Below are 14253 nucleotides of genomic sequence, written 5' to 3' on the forward strand. Positions count from 1 at the left end.
TCAGCCTCAGTGGTGCTGACTGGCGCGGCCCTGGTGTGTGTGTGGGGGGGTGACTGGTGGGGATTGGGGGACCCCAAGGGAGCACAGTGGGCACCTGTGGACAGAGCCCAAGGTTGGGGCGGGGTTTGGTGTGTATCCTTCACATGCTGAAGCCCTTTGTGGTTGAAGGACTCCCATGAAGTCCCAAAACCTAGAAGATCGTGTGTGTGTATGTGTGTGTGCATGAGAGTGACAGGGAGGTGGGGAGCACTTCGCAGGCCCTGGATCCAGGCTGAGGGCTCCTCGTGCAATCTCATTAGTCCTCACAGTAACCCTTTGAGATAGGCACAGTCGCCATCCCATATATACATGTGGGACTGACTTTCTGAGAGCAGAAGGGAATTGCTTGAGATTTACGTTGCAGGATGAATCAGACCCAGTACTAAACCATCTCCCCAGGACCCCGACCCTTTCCACAGCCCATGTCTGTTCACCCTGTCCCTGCCTGCCCCCTCTCCCCCACCGACCTCTCCAGGCCGCCTCATCCTCATCTTCTGCTCCAAGCCTCCGTCAGTCCTGGATTTACCCCTCCCATCCTAGGGTTCAGTTTAATTACCCCAAAAAAATGGCATTTATTAGCTGTTGGTTGTGCATCCCAGCCTTGAGCTGGTCCTGAGCAGACAGCAGTCAGCAAGATGGCCCAGGCCCTGCTGGAGCTCACGTCCAGAGAGCAGCCATGCACGTCAAGTATGGGGATGTGGTGGGGATGTGTCAGCTCCAACCACCTGCCTCCCTCAGCCTCCCCAGGGGGACAAAGGCCCTTCCTTAGGTCTCTAACCAGGAGCCAGCAGCCAGATGTGGAAGGCAGAAATTGCAGCCAGGAGACTCATGGAGACCTGTTTGTGCCAGGCTCCAAACCAAGTGCTTATATATCTTATCTGAATATGTACAGCATCCTAGCTTTAGAGACCAAAGTTCAGTGACCTACCCAAGGTCACACAGCTAATGAGTGCCAGGGTCAGAATTCAAAGCCAGATAAGTCACCCCGATCGATCACTCAACCTCCCTGGGCTTGAGTCAATCTTCCTCCTGGAGTGAGCTTCTGGTCCAAGCAGGGTAGGAAGGAGTGAGGGTGACCGACTCAGTTTCCTGGAGTTGACCTGGTTTTAGCCCTGAAAGTTCCCACACTGCAGGAAACGCCTCAATCCTGGACAACCAGGACTTCTGGTCAGTATGGGCCTGATTTGACCCCACCAACCCCCTGGGGCTACTGCCTGCACCCTCGTGGTCTTCCATTAGCAAGAAATTAGCACACCCTCAGAGTCTATTTTATTCATAGGGAGAGAAATAATCAAAAATAAATAAAGCTGACAATAGCTAAGTCTATTTGCAAGAAATGCTGTAACTGACCCCACACTTAGAGAATTTTCCCTCCTTTTATTAATCAGAGAGTGATGTGACTTAGTGCAATATTATAACTTTCTGGTTCATGGAACCCCATAATTCTATTTCCCCTGAACCCGAAGGGCCTAGAAATACCAATAATAATCTGAAAATATTATTTCATTATTTATTATTATGAATATTGGCACTTTTAGGCCGTTTAGGGGATCCAAGGAGAACAAATCTGGCCGTTTGTAGATGCTAAGGACACAGATGACTTTATTAGCATTTATCATCTGCCTGGTTTGTTTTAAAATCAGTATAGTTGTTAACTCACATATTAACATAATTAACACTTTGATAATGAGTAGGTGCCAGATACTGAGCCACCACTCTGCCCAGCCCCGTGCCATGTGGGAACACGCACAGTACCCTTTGCTGCCCCGAGAAGGTGATGGAGACACAGACCTGAGCCACCAGCCCAGGGTCACCCAGTCAGCCAACCACGGAGGCAGGACGCAACCCAGGTCAGTCCGCTGCCACGCTGGTGCTCACAGCCTCCAGACCTTCAGCGCCATTCCAGTTGGCCACCTCAGCCTCAGGACTGAGGGCTCTTCCATGGCGGAAAAAGTAGGAGGGCTCCAAGAGGCTCTGCGGGTGGGGGGTGGGGGGGGGGGCACCTTCAGGAACCAGACTGCTCTTGCTACACCTGGGCAGCAGAGGGCGCCATGGTACCAAGTTTAGTCTTGGTGGGTTCTGCCATCTGGCCAGTGGGGGCTGGGATCGCCCAGGGTGACCAGGCCTCTGTAGGCCAGACACTTGAAAGCCAGGGCAGGGATCGAGGCTGCCCCCAGGGGAAAATTCAGTGAAACTACTTGTTCCTCTCTGTTACGGGTTGAACTGTATCCCCTGAAAAGATATACTGAAGTCCTACCTCTCAGTTCCCTATGACTGGCATTTGGAAATAGGGTCTTTGTACATATAATCAAGCGAAGACGAGGTCCTCGGTGTGGACCCTAATCCGATATGGCTGGTGTCCTGATGAGACGTGGAGGTGTCATGTGAACACACACGGACGCACACGGACAGCGCCACGTGAAGACAGGCAGAGGTTGGCGTGATGCAGCTACCAACCTAGGAACGCCAAGGGTGACGGCCACCTCCAGAAGCTAAGAGGCAATGAAGGATTCTCCCAGAGTTTCAGAGGGAACGTGGCACCTCGATTTCAGACTTCTAGCCTCCAGATCTGTGAAAGAATAAACTCCTGTTGTTTGAAGCCACCCAGTCTGTTGGGACTTTGTTAAGGCAGCCCCAGGACACTAACACACTCTCCTGGGTCAGGACTCTGCCCCTCACCTGGGCCCCTCCTTCCTCAGGCTCACCCCTAAGAGCCACCCTCCACCTGTAGCCAGAGACCGTCCTCTGCTCCGAGTCCCTCCCCTTACCATGGTCCCTGCATCCCCTTCAAGAGAAATCAGGCAGCCGCATGCCTCTGGGGCTTCGCACATGCTGTTCCTATGGTGTAAAGCCCCCTTCCCTTTGCAGGCCTCACACTGTTACGTGTTTTCAAAGCACGCTCTGCCTTCTCTCTCTGGGCACCCTTCTCTGACAACCCAGCCCCAAGGCTGGTTCAGGGCCTCCAGGCTGCACATCTCAACTCTGCTAGCCCAGGGTCAGAGCCGTGGATCTGCTTGTCTGCGAGGCCCCTCCAGGCCAGGGCCTGGGTGTTATGGACACAGTCAGCCTCCGGTGGCCAGGCCAGTGCCTGGCACACAGTCAGCTCTTAATAAATGTTGAAAGAGAGGAAAGGGTCCAGTGGCTAGGATTCCACGCTTCCATGGCAGGGATGTGGGTGCAAATCTTAGGGGGACTAAGATCCTGCAGGCTGCATGGTCGAGAAAAAGGAAAATAGGGAGAAAAATGGGAAGGAAGAGAAGAAAGAAGAAAGGAGGGAGGGAGGGAGAAGGTGAAAAAGAGGGAGTGAAAATAGGGCAGCAGGAAGAGAGGGAGCTATTTCCCCCTTGAGGGCGTACTTCACGCCTGTCCTAACTGACCTGGTCCCTTATCCCCGCGGAGGGTAACACATTAGCCAAGACACACGAGTGCAGGGGGGGTTTCATTAGCAGAGAACTCACATGACCCTGGGGCGGGGCCCAGTCAGGGGGCAAGTTGAGGCAGGGAGTCAAGAGGGGGTGTCCTTCAGCACCTACAGGCACCAGAGACCCATATAAGAACCGGAAAAGGAGAGGCAGCCCCTTCCAGCTTCCTTTGCCATCACTTCTTTGGCAAGCTCTTATTGAGCACCTACTGTGTACACTGTACCTACTGCGTGCAGGTCCCATGCACACACGAGCCCCCTGTGTCCTGGTTTTGGGCTCTGGCTTTCTTCTTGTCCAGAGCTGGGGCAGCTGACTAGCCAGGAATCCCCTGTCACCCCTCACCCGAGGCCAGGTGTGACCCAGCTCCAGGTGACACATCCACCTGCTGGATCTGGGCCTGGGAAGTTCTCTCCTCACCCCTGAAGCCTCGTGCCCTCAAGGCTGTGATGAATCGAGGGCAGTTGCTCCCGACAACCGGGACACACAGTGAGGTTCCAGACCTCTGTCGGGGGTGAGTGGTGGGCCTTCGTGGCCCAAGGAGGCTCCCGCTGGGAACACAGGAGCCGGGGGTGGGGGCCAGGAGGCAGGGAGGAGAGCAGCCCCTGTGTGTAACGACAGGCCAGGCGATGTCGCCTTTCAACATGCTGTGGGGCAAGCTTCGCCGTCCTTGTTTCACAGAGGAGGATGTGAATCCAGGCCAATCAGGTCAAGGGTCAGCGCCCTAAGGCACCCAGCAAGGAATGACCTCAGCCAGGAAGAGAGGACAGGCCTGGCTGGACGGGGCGGGGCTTCTGGGCAGGGGTAGGCATGGGTGGGGCTCCCAGCGCGCGGAAGACGGGAGGGCCTGAGGGAGACACACAGTGGGGCCTGCACCCAGGACCAGGGAGCCCAACCCCACACCGCTGTGGGCAGCATGAGTGGGCAAGTAGGTGACCTGAGCCCCTCGCAGGAGAGGGCGCTGGCCCAGGTGAGTGTGGCAGGGGGTGGGGGAGGGGAGAGTCCTACACGGGCCTCAGTTTCTCGTTCTGCCCCAGGAGAGGGGGCCCCCAAGGCCCCTGCGGTCCCTCTGAGCTCTGTAGCCCCAGGTCTCTTCCCAACTCTGAGGGTCTTGGAGACCAGTGTCTATACTAGCGCTGTCCAATAGAAACGTAACGTGAACCACAAAAGCAGGCCACCCGTGTCACTTCAAAGTTTCTAACAGCCACATTAAAAAAGGGAGAAGAAACAAGTGAAATCAATTTTGATAATATATGTTGCTTATTTACTTTTGGCCGGATTGCCGAATCTTAGTTGCTGGACCAGGAACTGGGCCTGGGCCTCGGCAGTGAAAGCCGTGTCCCAACCACTGGACTGCCGGGGAATTCCCTACAATAGATTTAACCCGATAGAGCCAAGTTGTTATCATTGCAACATGTAATCAACATAAAAAGGATGGCTGAGATTTTTTTTGGTACTACGTCTTCAGAATCCTGCGTGTATCTCATACTCACAGCAGATCTTGATTTAGACTGGCCACGTTTCAAACATTAGTGGTCACTCTGTTGGGCCCCACGGGTGAGCGCTGCTGGGGTGGCAGGTCCCAGCCTTAGCTATGACCTGGGGGACGCAGGAGCCGGCATGCGTTCTCCCTTCTAGCTCATTGGGGTCTTTCCCTCGTGGTTGAACGTGGCAAGTGAGGGCTCCAGGCACAGTCGCTGACCTCAGTAGCATGGAGGGAGGTCCTGAATCCTGCCTTCGAGGAATTCTACACCTGAAAGAGGGCAGATTCCACCTAGGCTGGGAGTATAAGTCCTCTTACAAGACAACTGGGGTCAAGAATTAGGTCCAGGGACCTCTCTGGCCGTCCTATGGTTGGGACTCTGCCTTCACCACCAAGGGCCAGAGTTAGATCCCTGGTCCAGGAACTAGGACTCCACAAATCCCGTGGCTCGGCCGAAGCAAACAAACCAAACAGAATTAGGTCCAGATCTTGGCAGAACAGGTCGAGTGAGCCTCAGATTCCTCCCTTGGTGTGGAAACAGATGTACTAGCAGGGTCACGTCAGGATGAATCACGTGATCAGCTCAGGGCCAAACCCTCCCTTGTGCTTCTTTCTTTCTTTAAATATGTGTTAAAAAAAAACCAAAAACCTTTGTTTATTTGGCTGCATTGGTTCTTAGTTGTGGCATGCTCGGTCTTGTTGCAGCATGTGGGATCTCGTTCTCTGACCAGGGATCAAACCCAGGTCCCCTGCGTTGGAGCTTGGAGTCTTATCCACTGGACCACGAGGGAAATCCCTTCCTTGTGTTTCTGAGGACAAAGATAATCAGCTCATTTGGGGCTGTGGGGCCCAGAGCTGGTTCTTTGACCCTCCTATTTGGGGTCAAAGGAGACTGAAATGCAGGAAGAGGGGAATGACTCAGGCCGACGGCACTGGGGCTGCTGAGTCCTGGTCCAGATGCATGAGTCCTGAAAGCTGGCTGCGTCTCATAGTCAGCGACATTCACACAGAAGTGGCACCCTCAGCCCTCAGCCCCTGGAGACGGCTGGGGCCCAGCGAAACTGCCCCAAGCCCTCCTGGGGCCTGTCTGCAGAGGGTCTTCTCAGGCTGGGTGGAGTCACCCCTTGTTCAGGCCTGGATGATGGGCCCTGGACCAGATACATGATTTGCCTCTTGCTCTGTGACACTGGGCAAATTACTCAACCTCTCTGAGCCTAGACTCCATGTCACTTACCCTCCCACCTGAATTGACCTGGGGGCTCCCTGAAGGTGGAGAGCTGGGCCCTGAAGAGGATCCACCCTTCCTGCATGGGTGTAAGGGAAGAGTGAGGTCTATAAATCTCATTTATTCCACATTTCAGGGAATTCCCTGGCAGTCCAGAGGTTAGGACTCTGCAGTCTCACTACTGAGGGCCTGGGTTCAATCCCTGGTTGGGAACTATGATCCCACAAGCCACATGGGGCAGCCAAAATAAAAAACAAAAACAAAAAACATCTACACTTCATCCTCTTTGGGCAACTGGTTCATCATTATTGTCCCATTTCCCAAAGGGAGGAAAGGAACTGTTGTGACTTGACCCAGGCCTCGGCTGCCCCAGCACGGGTGGGCCCCCCTGTTTCCTGAGGGCAGGCGGGCTCCGCAGGCCTGCAGGCACCAGCCCGTCCCCTGCGGCCGTGGGGCACTGCGGAGCCCGGCCCACCCGCGTCTCTCCCCGCTCTGCCCTCAGTTCCGGGAGAACATGCAGGATGTCCTGGCCGTCCTGCCCAGCACCGATGACTACTTCCTCCTCCGCTGGCTCCGAGGTGAGGATAGACGGTAACACGGGATGAAGGTCAAGGGCATATGAGGTCTCTCTTGTGTCACAAGTTGCTCCAAATCACAGGCATTGGAAGCAACCGCAAGTATGTGTTATCTGTGTACACAGTTTCTGTGTACAACTTTAATTTCTAATCAAGTAAGTATCAACAGATATAACCTAAATGAACAAAAATTCATTGGCATCCTCAATGACGTTTGAGAGGGGAAGTGGCTCTTGATTTACATAATTCCTGGCTCTGTGATTCCACCAGATATGGAGGGTCTGATCTCTTCATGTTTTTGGAGCATTAGGAAAAGAACCCTGGGCATCACAGGGTCTCCAAGGCCCTGGCAGTGGCCATGGGCATGGCAGGGACTCCACATGCTGTTTCTCTGGACACCTTCTCTTCCTAGCTACCTCCTGGGCCGTGCCTACCTACCAAGGCCCGCCCCGGGGCACACCCACTGCCATCAGCCCAGGGAATCAGGGAGGCAGGGGGTGAGGGGGCCGGGGGGCCCTCCCAGCCCCCTGGGGAGCCACAGCCCAACCCTTCCAAGGCAGCCCCCAGCACTGGGCACCCAGAACCTTCTTCCCTGAGCTCCTCGACTCCTCCCAGCACCTCCGAGTGGACAGTAACCCGGAGGCCCATAATCCACCGAGGGGCCCAAGCTGGGACTCACTGGCCCCAGGAGTCCACAACCACCACCCTATCTCCTCCTCGCAGCTCGGAGCTTTGACCTGAAGAAATCAGAGGACATGCTGCGGAAGGTGAGGGCCACACCTCCCCCGGCCCTGTTTCCTGTCCTTTGTGGCATCTTAGCTCCCGGACCAGGGGTTGAACCTGGGCCTTCGGCCATGAAAGCCCGGACTCCTAACCACTGGACTGCCAGGGAATTCCCTATCTTTTCTTCTTTCCATTCTTCTTCCTTCCTTCTTTCGTTTCCTCTTTACTTTCTTCCTTCCTTTCTTGCAACGACCATTTATTGCACCTCAAAGTTGAGCCTCGCTGGTTCTCGTACTGGGGAGAGTGCAGCGGTGGAAAGAGAGTGAAAAGAAACCCGATAAATAAACAAGGCAATTCCTGAGAGCGGAGATTGCAACCATGACAGTAGGTGGAAGGAAGTGAGGGAGGGCAGGAAGGCCTTCCTTGCCAAAGGGTGATGTGATGGCTCCGGCATGAATGCCCCAAAGGAGGCAGCCATGTGACGACTGGAGACAGAGGGCAGAGCCGTGCAAAGGCCCTGCGGTGCGGGCAAGCTGGAGTAACCCGGGCGCACGGGAGGTCACGCCCTAGAGAGAAAGGGGAGAGATGCAGCTGAGTGGGTGGCCCAGGCCCATGCCTGGGGACCCAGCAGGCCACCTGGGGAGTCTAGGTTTTTGACTAAGGGTGACTGGAAGCTGGGGTTAGGGTTAGGGTTAGTCTGACCCTGCTTGTGGGGCTCCCTGGGAAGCCTTGTGGGGACTGGGGCCTGGGGACCAGGAGGGAGGGCTCGGGGAGAGGCAGCCACGGATGCGGGCTTCACGTGCTCCTTTCTGAGTCTTTCCTTCCTCATCCGTGTCAGACCCCATCTCCTCCGTCCCCCTGGCATCCCCACCCTCAGTTCTGGGTCCATGGAGGCCGGGATGCCCTGGCAGGCCCTCAGTGGTTGCGGGCAGCGGGGCCTGGCCTGGCGCCCCTGGGTCCCTGCAGACCCTTTGGCTCAGGAGGGGTCTTCAGCTGCCCCCTCCGCCCCGTGTCTCTAGCACGTGAAGTTCCGGAAGCAACAAGATCTGGACAACATCCTCGCGTGGCAGCCCTCAGAGGTGAGCCCCCGGCGCCCTGCCCGCCCCAGACCCCAGCTCTCCGTCAAGCCCGCCCCCCCCACCCAGCCCCGCTCTCTCGTGCATCCAGGTGGTCAGGCTGTATGAGCCCAGTGGCTTCTGCGGCCACGACAGGGAGGGCAGCCCCGTCTGGTACCGCATCATCAGAGGCCTGGATCTCAAGGGCCTCCTACTCTCCGTCTCCAAACAAGAGATACTCAGATTCAACTTCCGGAACCTGGAGCTGCTCCTGCGAGACTGTGAGCAGCAGAGCCAGGAGGTGGGGGTCCCAGGGCTCCTCCCAGCCCCCTGGGCCGCCGAAATCCGGCCTCCTCCAAGGCAGCCCCCAGCACTGGGCACGCACCACTGCCTCCCCCAGCTCCTCGGCTCCTCCCAGCACCTCTGAGTGGACACGGTTCGGGCGACCTGCCTTTCCAGGGGCAGACGAGGGGAGGGCGCCCCTCGGGACGGTCCTCCTGTCTCCCTGTACCTGGCTTCCTGGCATGAAACCTCCCCGCCAGGTGGAACCAGGATAAGCTGGCCCAGCCCCACCTCCTGTGGGCTGTGGAGGGCACCGACCCTCCTGGGGGTCTCACCTCTCAGCATTCCCTTGCAGTTGGGGAAGAAAGTGGAGAAAATCTCGACTGTTTTTGATTTCGAGGGGCTGAGCCTGAGGCATCTGTGGAAGCCAGGAGTGGAGCTTATCCAGGAGGTGAGGGAGCCCCACCCAGGGCGGTGTCCCCTCGCCGGGGACTCTGCCCCTCGTTTGCTGGTGTGGGCTGTATGTGGGGAGGTTCTCTAACTCTAACCATAGTTTTGAGGCTCCTTTTTTTCTTTAATATTTACATATTTATTTATTTTGGCTGTCAGATCTTCTTTGTGGCACACAGACTTCTCTCTAGTTGAGGCTGTGACCTTAGTTGCTCTGCAGCAGATGGGATCTTAGTTCCCTGACCAGGGATCCAACCCACGCTCCCTCCAGTGGAAGGTAGATTCTTGCCCACTGGACCACCAGGGAAGACCCTGCAGGGATCCTTTCAAACCCGAAGTCTTTTAGGGCTGTGCCAAGTCACAGTCATCACCCCAGTATCACCACCTCACGTCCAGGGGGTCACAGCAACAGGGCCTGGTCTCCAGGCCGGTCAGGGTCCCCATGGGTGTCCCTTCTTCTCTTATGCTCCCTCCCCGCTCACCCTTCTCTTAACTGGGAGGGGGCTGGGAGCAAGTCATCTTCCAGGGCCCTGAGGAGAGAAGGGAGACCCTGATAAGATCTGCTTCCCCCCCACCCCCCGCCCCCTGCCCCCCGCCGGGGCAGCCAGCCTGCCTTTTCTTTCTGCTCAATACAGGATAGCAGAGAACCTAAAAATTTTAACATTTCAAGAACCACCATGAGGGACTTGCCCAGCGGTCCAGTGGTTAAGATTCCATGCTTCCAGTGCGAGGAGCGTAGGTTCAATCCCTGGTCAGGAAACTAATCCCATAAGCTGTGTGACAAGGTCAAAAAAAAGAAAAAGAACCACCATGAAAACGTACTAAATTGAGAACCCCAGACACGAAAGGCCACATATATTCCATTGATATGAAATATCCAGATTAGGTAAATCCATGAGACAGAAAGCACGCTGGTAGTTAACCAAGGCTGCAGGGAGTGGGGAATGGGGTGACTGCTAACTGGTATGGGGTTTCTTCTGGCGTGGTGAGAATATTCTGGAACTAGACAGCGGTGATGGTTGCACAACTTGATGAATACACTGAAGCCGCTGAACTCTACACTTTTAAAGGGTGAAATTTATGGTATGTAAATTATATTCCAATTAAGAAAAAAGAAAGAAAAAGCCATGCCTTGCAACTTTGAATGTTTCTTATATGCTGGAAGCGTTTTGTGCCCGAAGCCACATGGAGAGGAGCCTTCCAGAGACCTGACTGAGGGGGACCTTTTTGGTCTGCAGTGGGTGGGGTCATCCCCTGGAAATCTGTCAAGAATTTGCACTAGTGGCTTCAGGGTGGGAGGGGGCGGTCTGTGATGGGGACCCAACAAACCAGACAGTGGGAATTCCTCTTGTCTGGGTGGCTTTTGGGGTGTCTGGAGAGGCCTCAGGGGCCTTAAGGGGGGCAGCATTTAGGCACCTGCATCTTGTGCACTGACCTGAGTTTGACCCTACAGTTTCTCTCTGCACTTGAGGCAAACTACCCTGAGATTCTGAAGAATTTAATTGTTGTGAAAGGTGAGTAAACCAGTTCCGCATATGCATAAGTGGGGGTGGGGGCGGTGCAGGGGACTTGGAGGCCACCAGGCAGGGAAAGGAGACCCCAGGAAACCCTGAAACAGTGCCTGTCTCAGCCCCCAGGCTCTTCCCGGTGGCCTACAACCTGATGAAGCCGTACATCTCTGAGGAGACACGCAGGAAGGTGGTGATCCTTGGAGGTAAGTGGGCAGCTCCTCTGCATCTCAGAGCCTGAGCTGAGGGCGGCCCCTCCACAGACCTGAGGGTTCCCGAACACGAGGGCACCAGGCCCGGGGACGCAGCTGCTCTGGGGGACCCACTCCCTTAGGCAGCAACTGTTGAGGCCAATGTGTCCACCTGCCAGAGGGCTGAGGGGCCAGGAGGGCTCTGCGAGACCCCCGGCCGCAGCATATGTGAGGGCCCCCAGTTCTGGATTGGGAGATGTGAATTTGAGGGGTGACTTTGTCTGTTATGAGCTGCAAGTGAGTCACCAGCTCTGTCTGGGTCTCAGGTTCCTCAGGCTTCCCCTGTAAAATGGGAAGAATAAGAGGCAGGCTTTTCAAATTACATGTGTGGTCAGCCGCTCAGTCGTGTCCAACTCTTTGCGACTCCCTCCACTGTAACCTGTCAGGCTCCTCTGTCCGTGGGACTCTCCAGGCAAGAATACGGGAGTGGGATACCCATGCCCTTCTCCAGGGGGTCTTCCCGACCCAGGGACTGAACCCCCATCTCCTGCATTGGCAGGCAGATTCTTTACAACTAGCGCCACCTGTGAGCTGAAAGTGGGCTGAGTCACCGGCTCTGTCTGGGTCTCAGATGCCTCAGTTCCTCCCCCCAACCCACCCCGCCCCATAAAATGGGGAGAATAAGATGCAGGTTTTCCAAATTACATAACTGATAAAATTTGGAAATTTAGAAAAATATAGAAATATATAAAGGAGAGAGTGAATCCTGTCACTCAAGGAACTATTATTAACATGCACTGTCTTTTCGAAGAAATTCACTTTTAAAAATGGGTTCACACCATGTTATACTCTTTTACAACCTACCTTTTTCACATACCATGTGATAAACTTTATTCTGTTTTGGTAAAGTCCAAAATTTAGGTTGTTGGTAATTTTTTTTTTTTTAACCATTAGGGAAGAGTTAGGAGTAAAGATGCTTATGGAAGAATCTTTGTATGCATCCCTAATTTTTTTCCATAAAATAATGCCCTAGAAATGAAGAGTCCTTTTCCCTTAAAGGAGAATACTCGCGGAGTCCCTTTTATTCTGTGTCCACACTGACCCCAGGGTATGTTGGGCGTTCACGTCTGCTTCCTCCTACTTCGTTCCCATAATGCTCTCATTCCTTTGTGGACCAGCCTTGACTTCTCAGAGCAGCATTGGGAGAGGGGGGCTGATACACTTTGCCCCCCTAGTTCTAAGGGTGCTGGAGCTGAGGGCAGGGGCTGATTGGAAGGCTGAGTTCAGTCTCCGAGGGAAAGGGAAGCTCAGGGTAGACACCTGTGCTCAGCCTCACGCTCCAGGAGACACTGATCTGAGTCCCTGCAAAGATGGTGGTCCAATGGTTAGACTCAGCGCTTTTATTGCAGAGGTCCCGGGTTCGATCCCTGGTCAGGGAACTAAGATCCCACAAACTACGTGGTGTGGTCAAAAAGAAAACCAAAAAGATGCCTCATGGGCTAACACCTGGACAGATAGGGGTGGGTACCAGGGCTGAAGGGGCAGGAACTGGTCACACAGACACTGTGGACCTAGATCTTCTTGGCTTCTGTCCTGGAGGCACTGAGAGTATGTGGGAGGTAGGGGGAGGCTGTCAGATGGCACAGGACGGCCCTGGGCTTGGCCCCATTGCCCTCTGTCGAGCCCCTGACCCCCCCCCTCCACAGAGCCCCACTTTTGTCCCCACAGGCAACTGGAAGCAAGAGCTGCCTAAGTTCATCAGCCCCGACCAGCTGCCTGTGGAGTTCGGGGGGACCATGACCGACCCCGATGGCAACCCCAAGTGCCTGACCAAGGTCGGGTGCCCAGAGGACGGGGAGGGAGGGGGGATGGCCGTGGGGCGGTGCCCGCTCACCACTCTCGCCCACAGATCAACTACGGGGGCGACGTGCCCCAGCATTACTACCTGCGCAACCACGTGAGGGTGCAGTACGACCACCAGGCAACCGTGGGCCGAGGCTCCTCCCTGCAGGTGGACAACGAGATCCTGTTCCCGGGCTGCGTGCTCAGGTAGGCACGGCGCCCCCCCCACACACACCTGGGCGCGGTCAGGAGGGGCCCGGAGCCCAGGCAGCGGGCGGTCAGTGGGGCCCTGTCCCCTGCAGGTGGCAGTTCGCGTCGGACGGAGGGGACATCGGCTTCGGGGTTTTCCTGAAGACCAAGATGGGGGAGCGGCAGCGGGCCGGGGAGATGACGGAGGTGCTGGCCAGCCAGCGCTACAACGCCCACATGGTGCCCGAGGACGGGAGTCTCACCTGCACGGAAGCTGGCGTCTGTGAGTGTTGGCAGGGAATGGCTCCTCCTGGACCTGGGGTGGGGGGCAGGTGCATTGCCGTGCATCAGGTCCCACCAGGTAGGGAGCCCTGGCTCCAGGCTCTCAGGTATGGCAGTAGCACCCAGGTCTAGTACCTGCACAGGAGGGTGAGGCTCCAGGCGGGCATCCTCTCTGAATGTCTGTCCCATGAACACAGACGTCCTGAGGTTTGACAACACCTACAGCCTGATCTACCCCAAGCACGTCAGCTACACCGTGGAGGTGCTGCTCCCGGACCAAACCTCCCTGGAGAAGATAGAGAGATTCTAGACAAGCCTCGCGGTTCCCATACCGTCCTCTGTGGCCTCTGGGTCTGCAGTGAGCTCACAGCCTTCCCTGGCTAGACCCCCTCCAAGCTCCCCAGGGAAGGCGATCCTACAGAGCTGGTCCCAGCCCATCTGTCACAGTGGGTCTGCATCTTCAGAACTGCTGGGATCGTGGCGGCCAGCAAAGCAACAGAAAAACTCTCCAGCCCCTGTGACTCAAGCTCAGAGAAAACTCCCAGCCCCTTTTCTACCAACCGATACTGAGTCGTGAGTTCCCATTCTGAAATATATTGTGTTTAAAAAAATAAATAAATAAAAGCGTGGGGCTTCCCTGATGGCTCAGTGGTAAAGAATCCGCTTGCCAAAGCGGGAGACACGGGTTTGATTCCTGATCCTGGAAGCTCCCACGTGCCGCAGAGCAGCTGAACCCGGGCACCGCAACTGCTGAGCCTGCGCTCTGGAGGTCAGGAGCCTCAGCTACTGAAGCCTGAGCGCCGGGGAGCCCGTGCTCCGAAGGAGAGACCACCGCAACGGGAAGCCTGAGCCCCGCACCTAGTGGCCTCCCGCTCGCTGCAACTGGAGAACAGCCCACGCACAGCAGGGAAGACCCAGCACAGCCAAAAGTAAATAGTTTAAAAAAGAAAGAAAATGTGAGATACAATACGACAGAACTGGAAACAGTTG

General features: G+C 55.7%; 1 protein-coding gene across 2 annotated transcripts; it reads left to right on the top strand.

Moving 5' to 3' along the window:
• Positions 1 to 4279: 4279 nt before the first annotated feature.
• LOC122420953 (putative SEC14-like protein 6) lies at positions 4280 to 13906 on the top strand. 2 transcript variants are annotated; one of them, XM_043436595.1, is made up of 12 exons: positions 4280 to 4428; positions 6669 to 6744; positions 7465 to 7508; positions 8484 to 8543; positions 8632 to 8820; positions 9157 to 9252; positions 10705 to 10765; positions 10882 to 10965; positions 12679 to 12785; positions 12860 to 12999; positions 13095 to 13264; positions 13461 to 13906. In XM_043436595.1, the coding sequence occupies exons 1-12, from the start codon at positions 4375 to 4377 to the stop codon at positions 13571 to 13573; spliced, it is 1194 nt and encodes a 397-aa protein (XP_043292530.1). In that variant the 5' UTR covers positions 4280 to 4374; the 3' UTR covers positions 13574 to 13906. The 2 variants fall into 2 exon arrangements, with proteins under 2 accessions (XP_043292530.1, XP_043292538.1); XM_043436603.1 differs by having other exon boundaries at positions 9202 to 9252.
• The last annotated feature ends 347 nt before the right edge of the window (positions 13907 to 14253 follow it).

Source organism: Cervus canadensis, chromosome 1 (assembly GCF_019320065.1).
Source record: "Cervus canadensis isolate Bull #8, Minnesota chromosome 1, ASM1932006v1, whole genome shotgun sequence".
NCBI lineage: Eukaryota > Metazoa > Chordata > Mammalia > Artiodactyla > Cervidae > Cervus > Cervus canadensis.

Excerpts from the sequence above, each read along its gene's own strand:
- LOC122420953 (XM_043436595.1), top strand. The coding sequence starts at position 4,375 with ATGAGTGGGCAAGTAGGTGACCTGAGCCCCTCGCAGGAGAGGGCGCTG. Across the intron at positions 7,509-8,483 it reads CAGAGGACATGCTGCGGAAG|CACGTGAAGTTCCGGAAGCA; the intron begins GTGAGGGCCACA and ends CCGTGTCTCTAG. Across the intron at positions 8,544-8,631 it reads TCGCGTGGCAGCCCTCAGAG|GTGGTCAGGCTGTATGAGCC; the intron begins GTGAGCCCCCGG and ends TCGTGCATCCAG.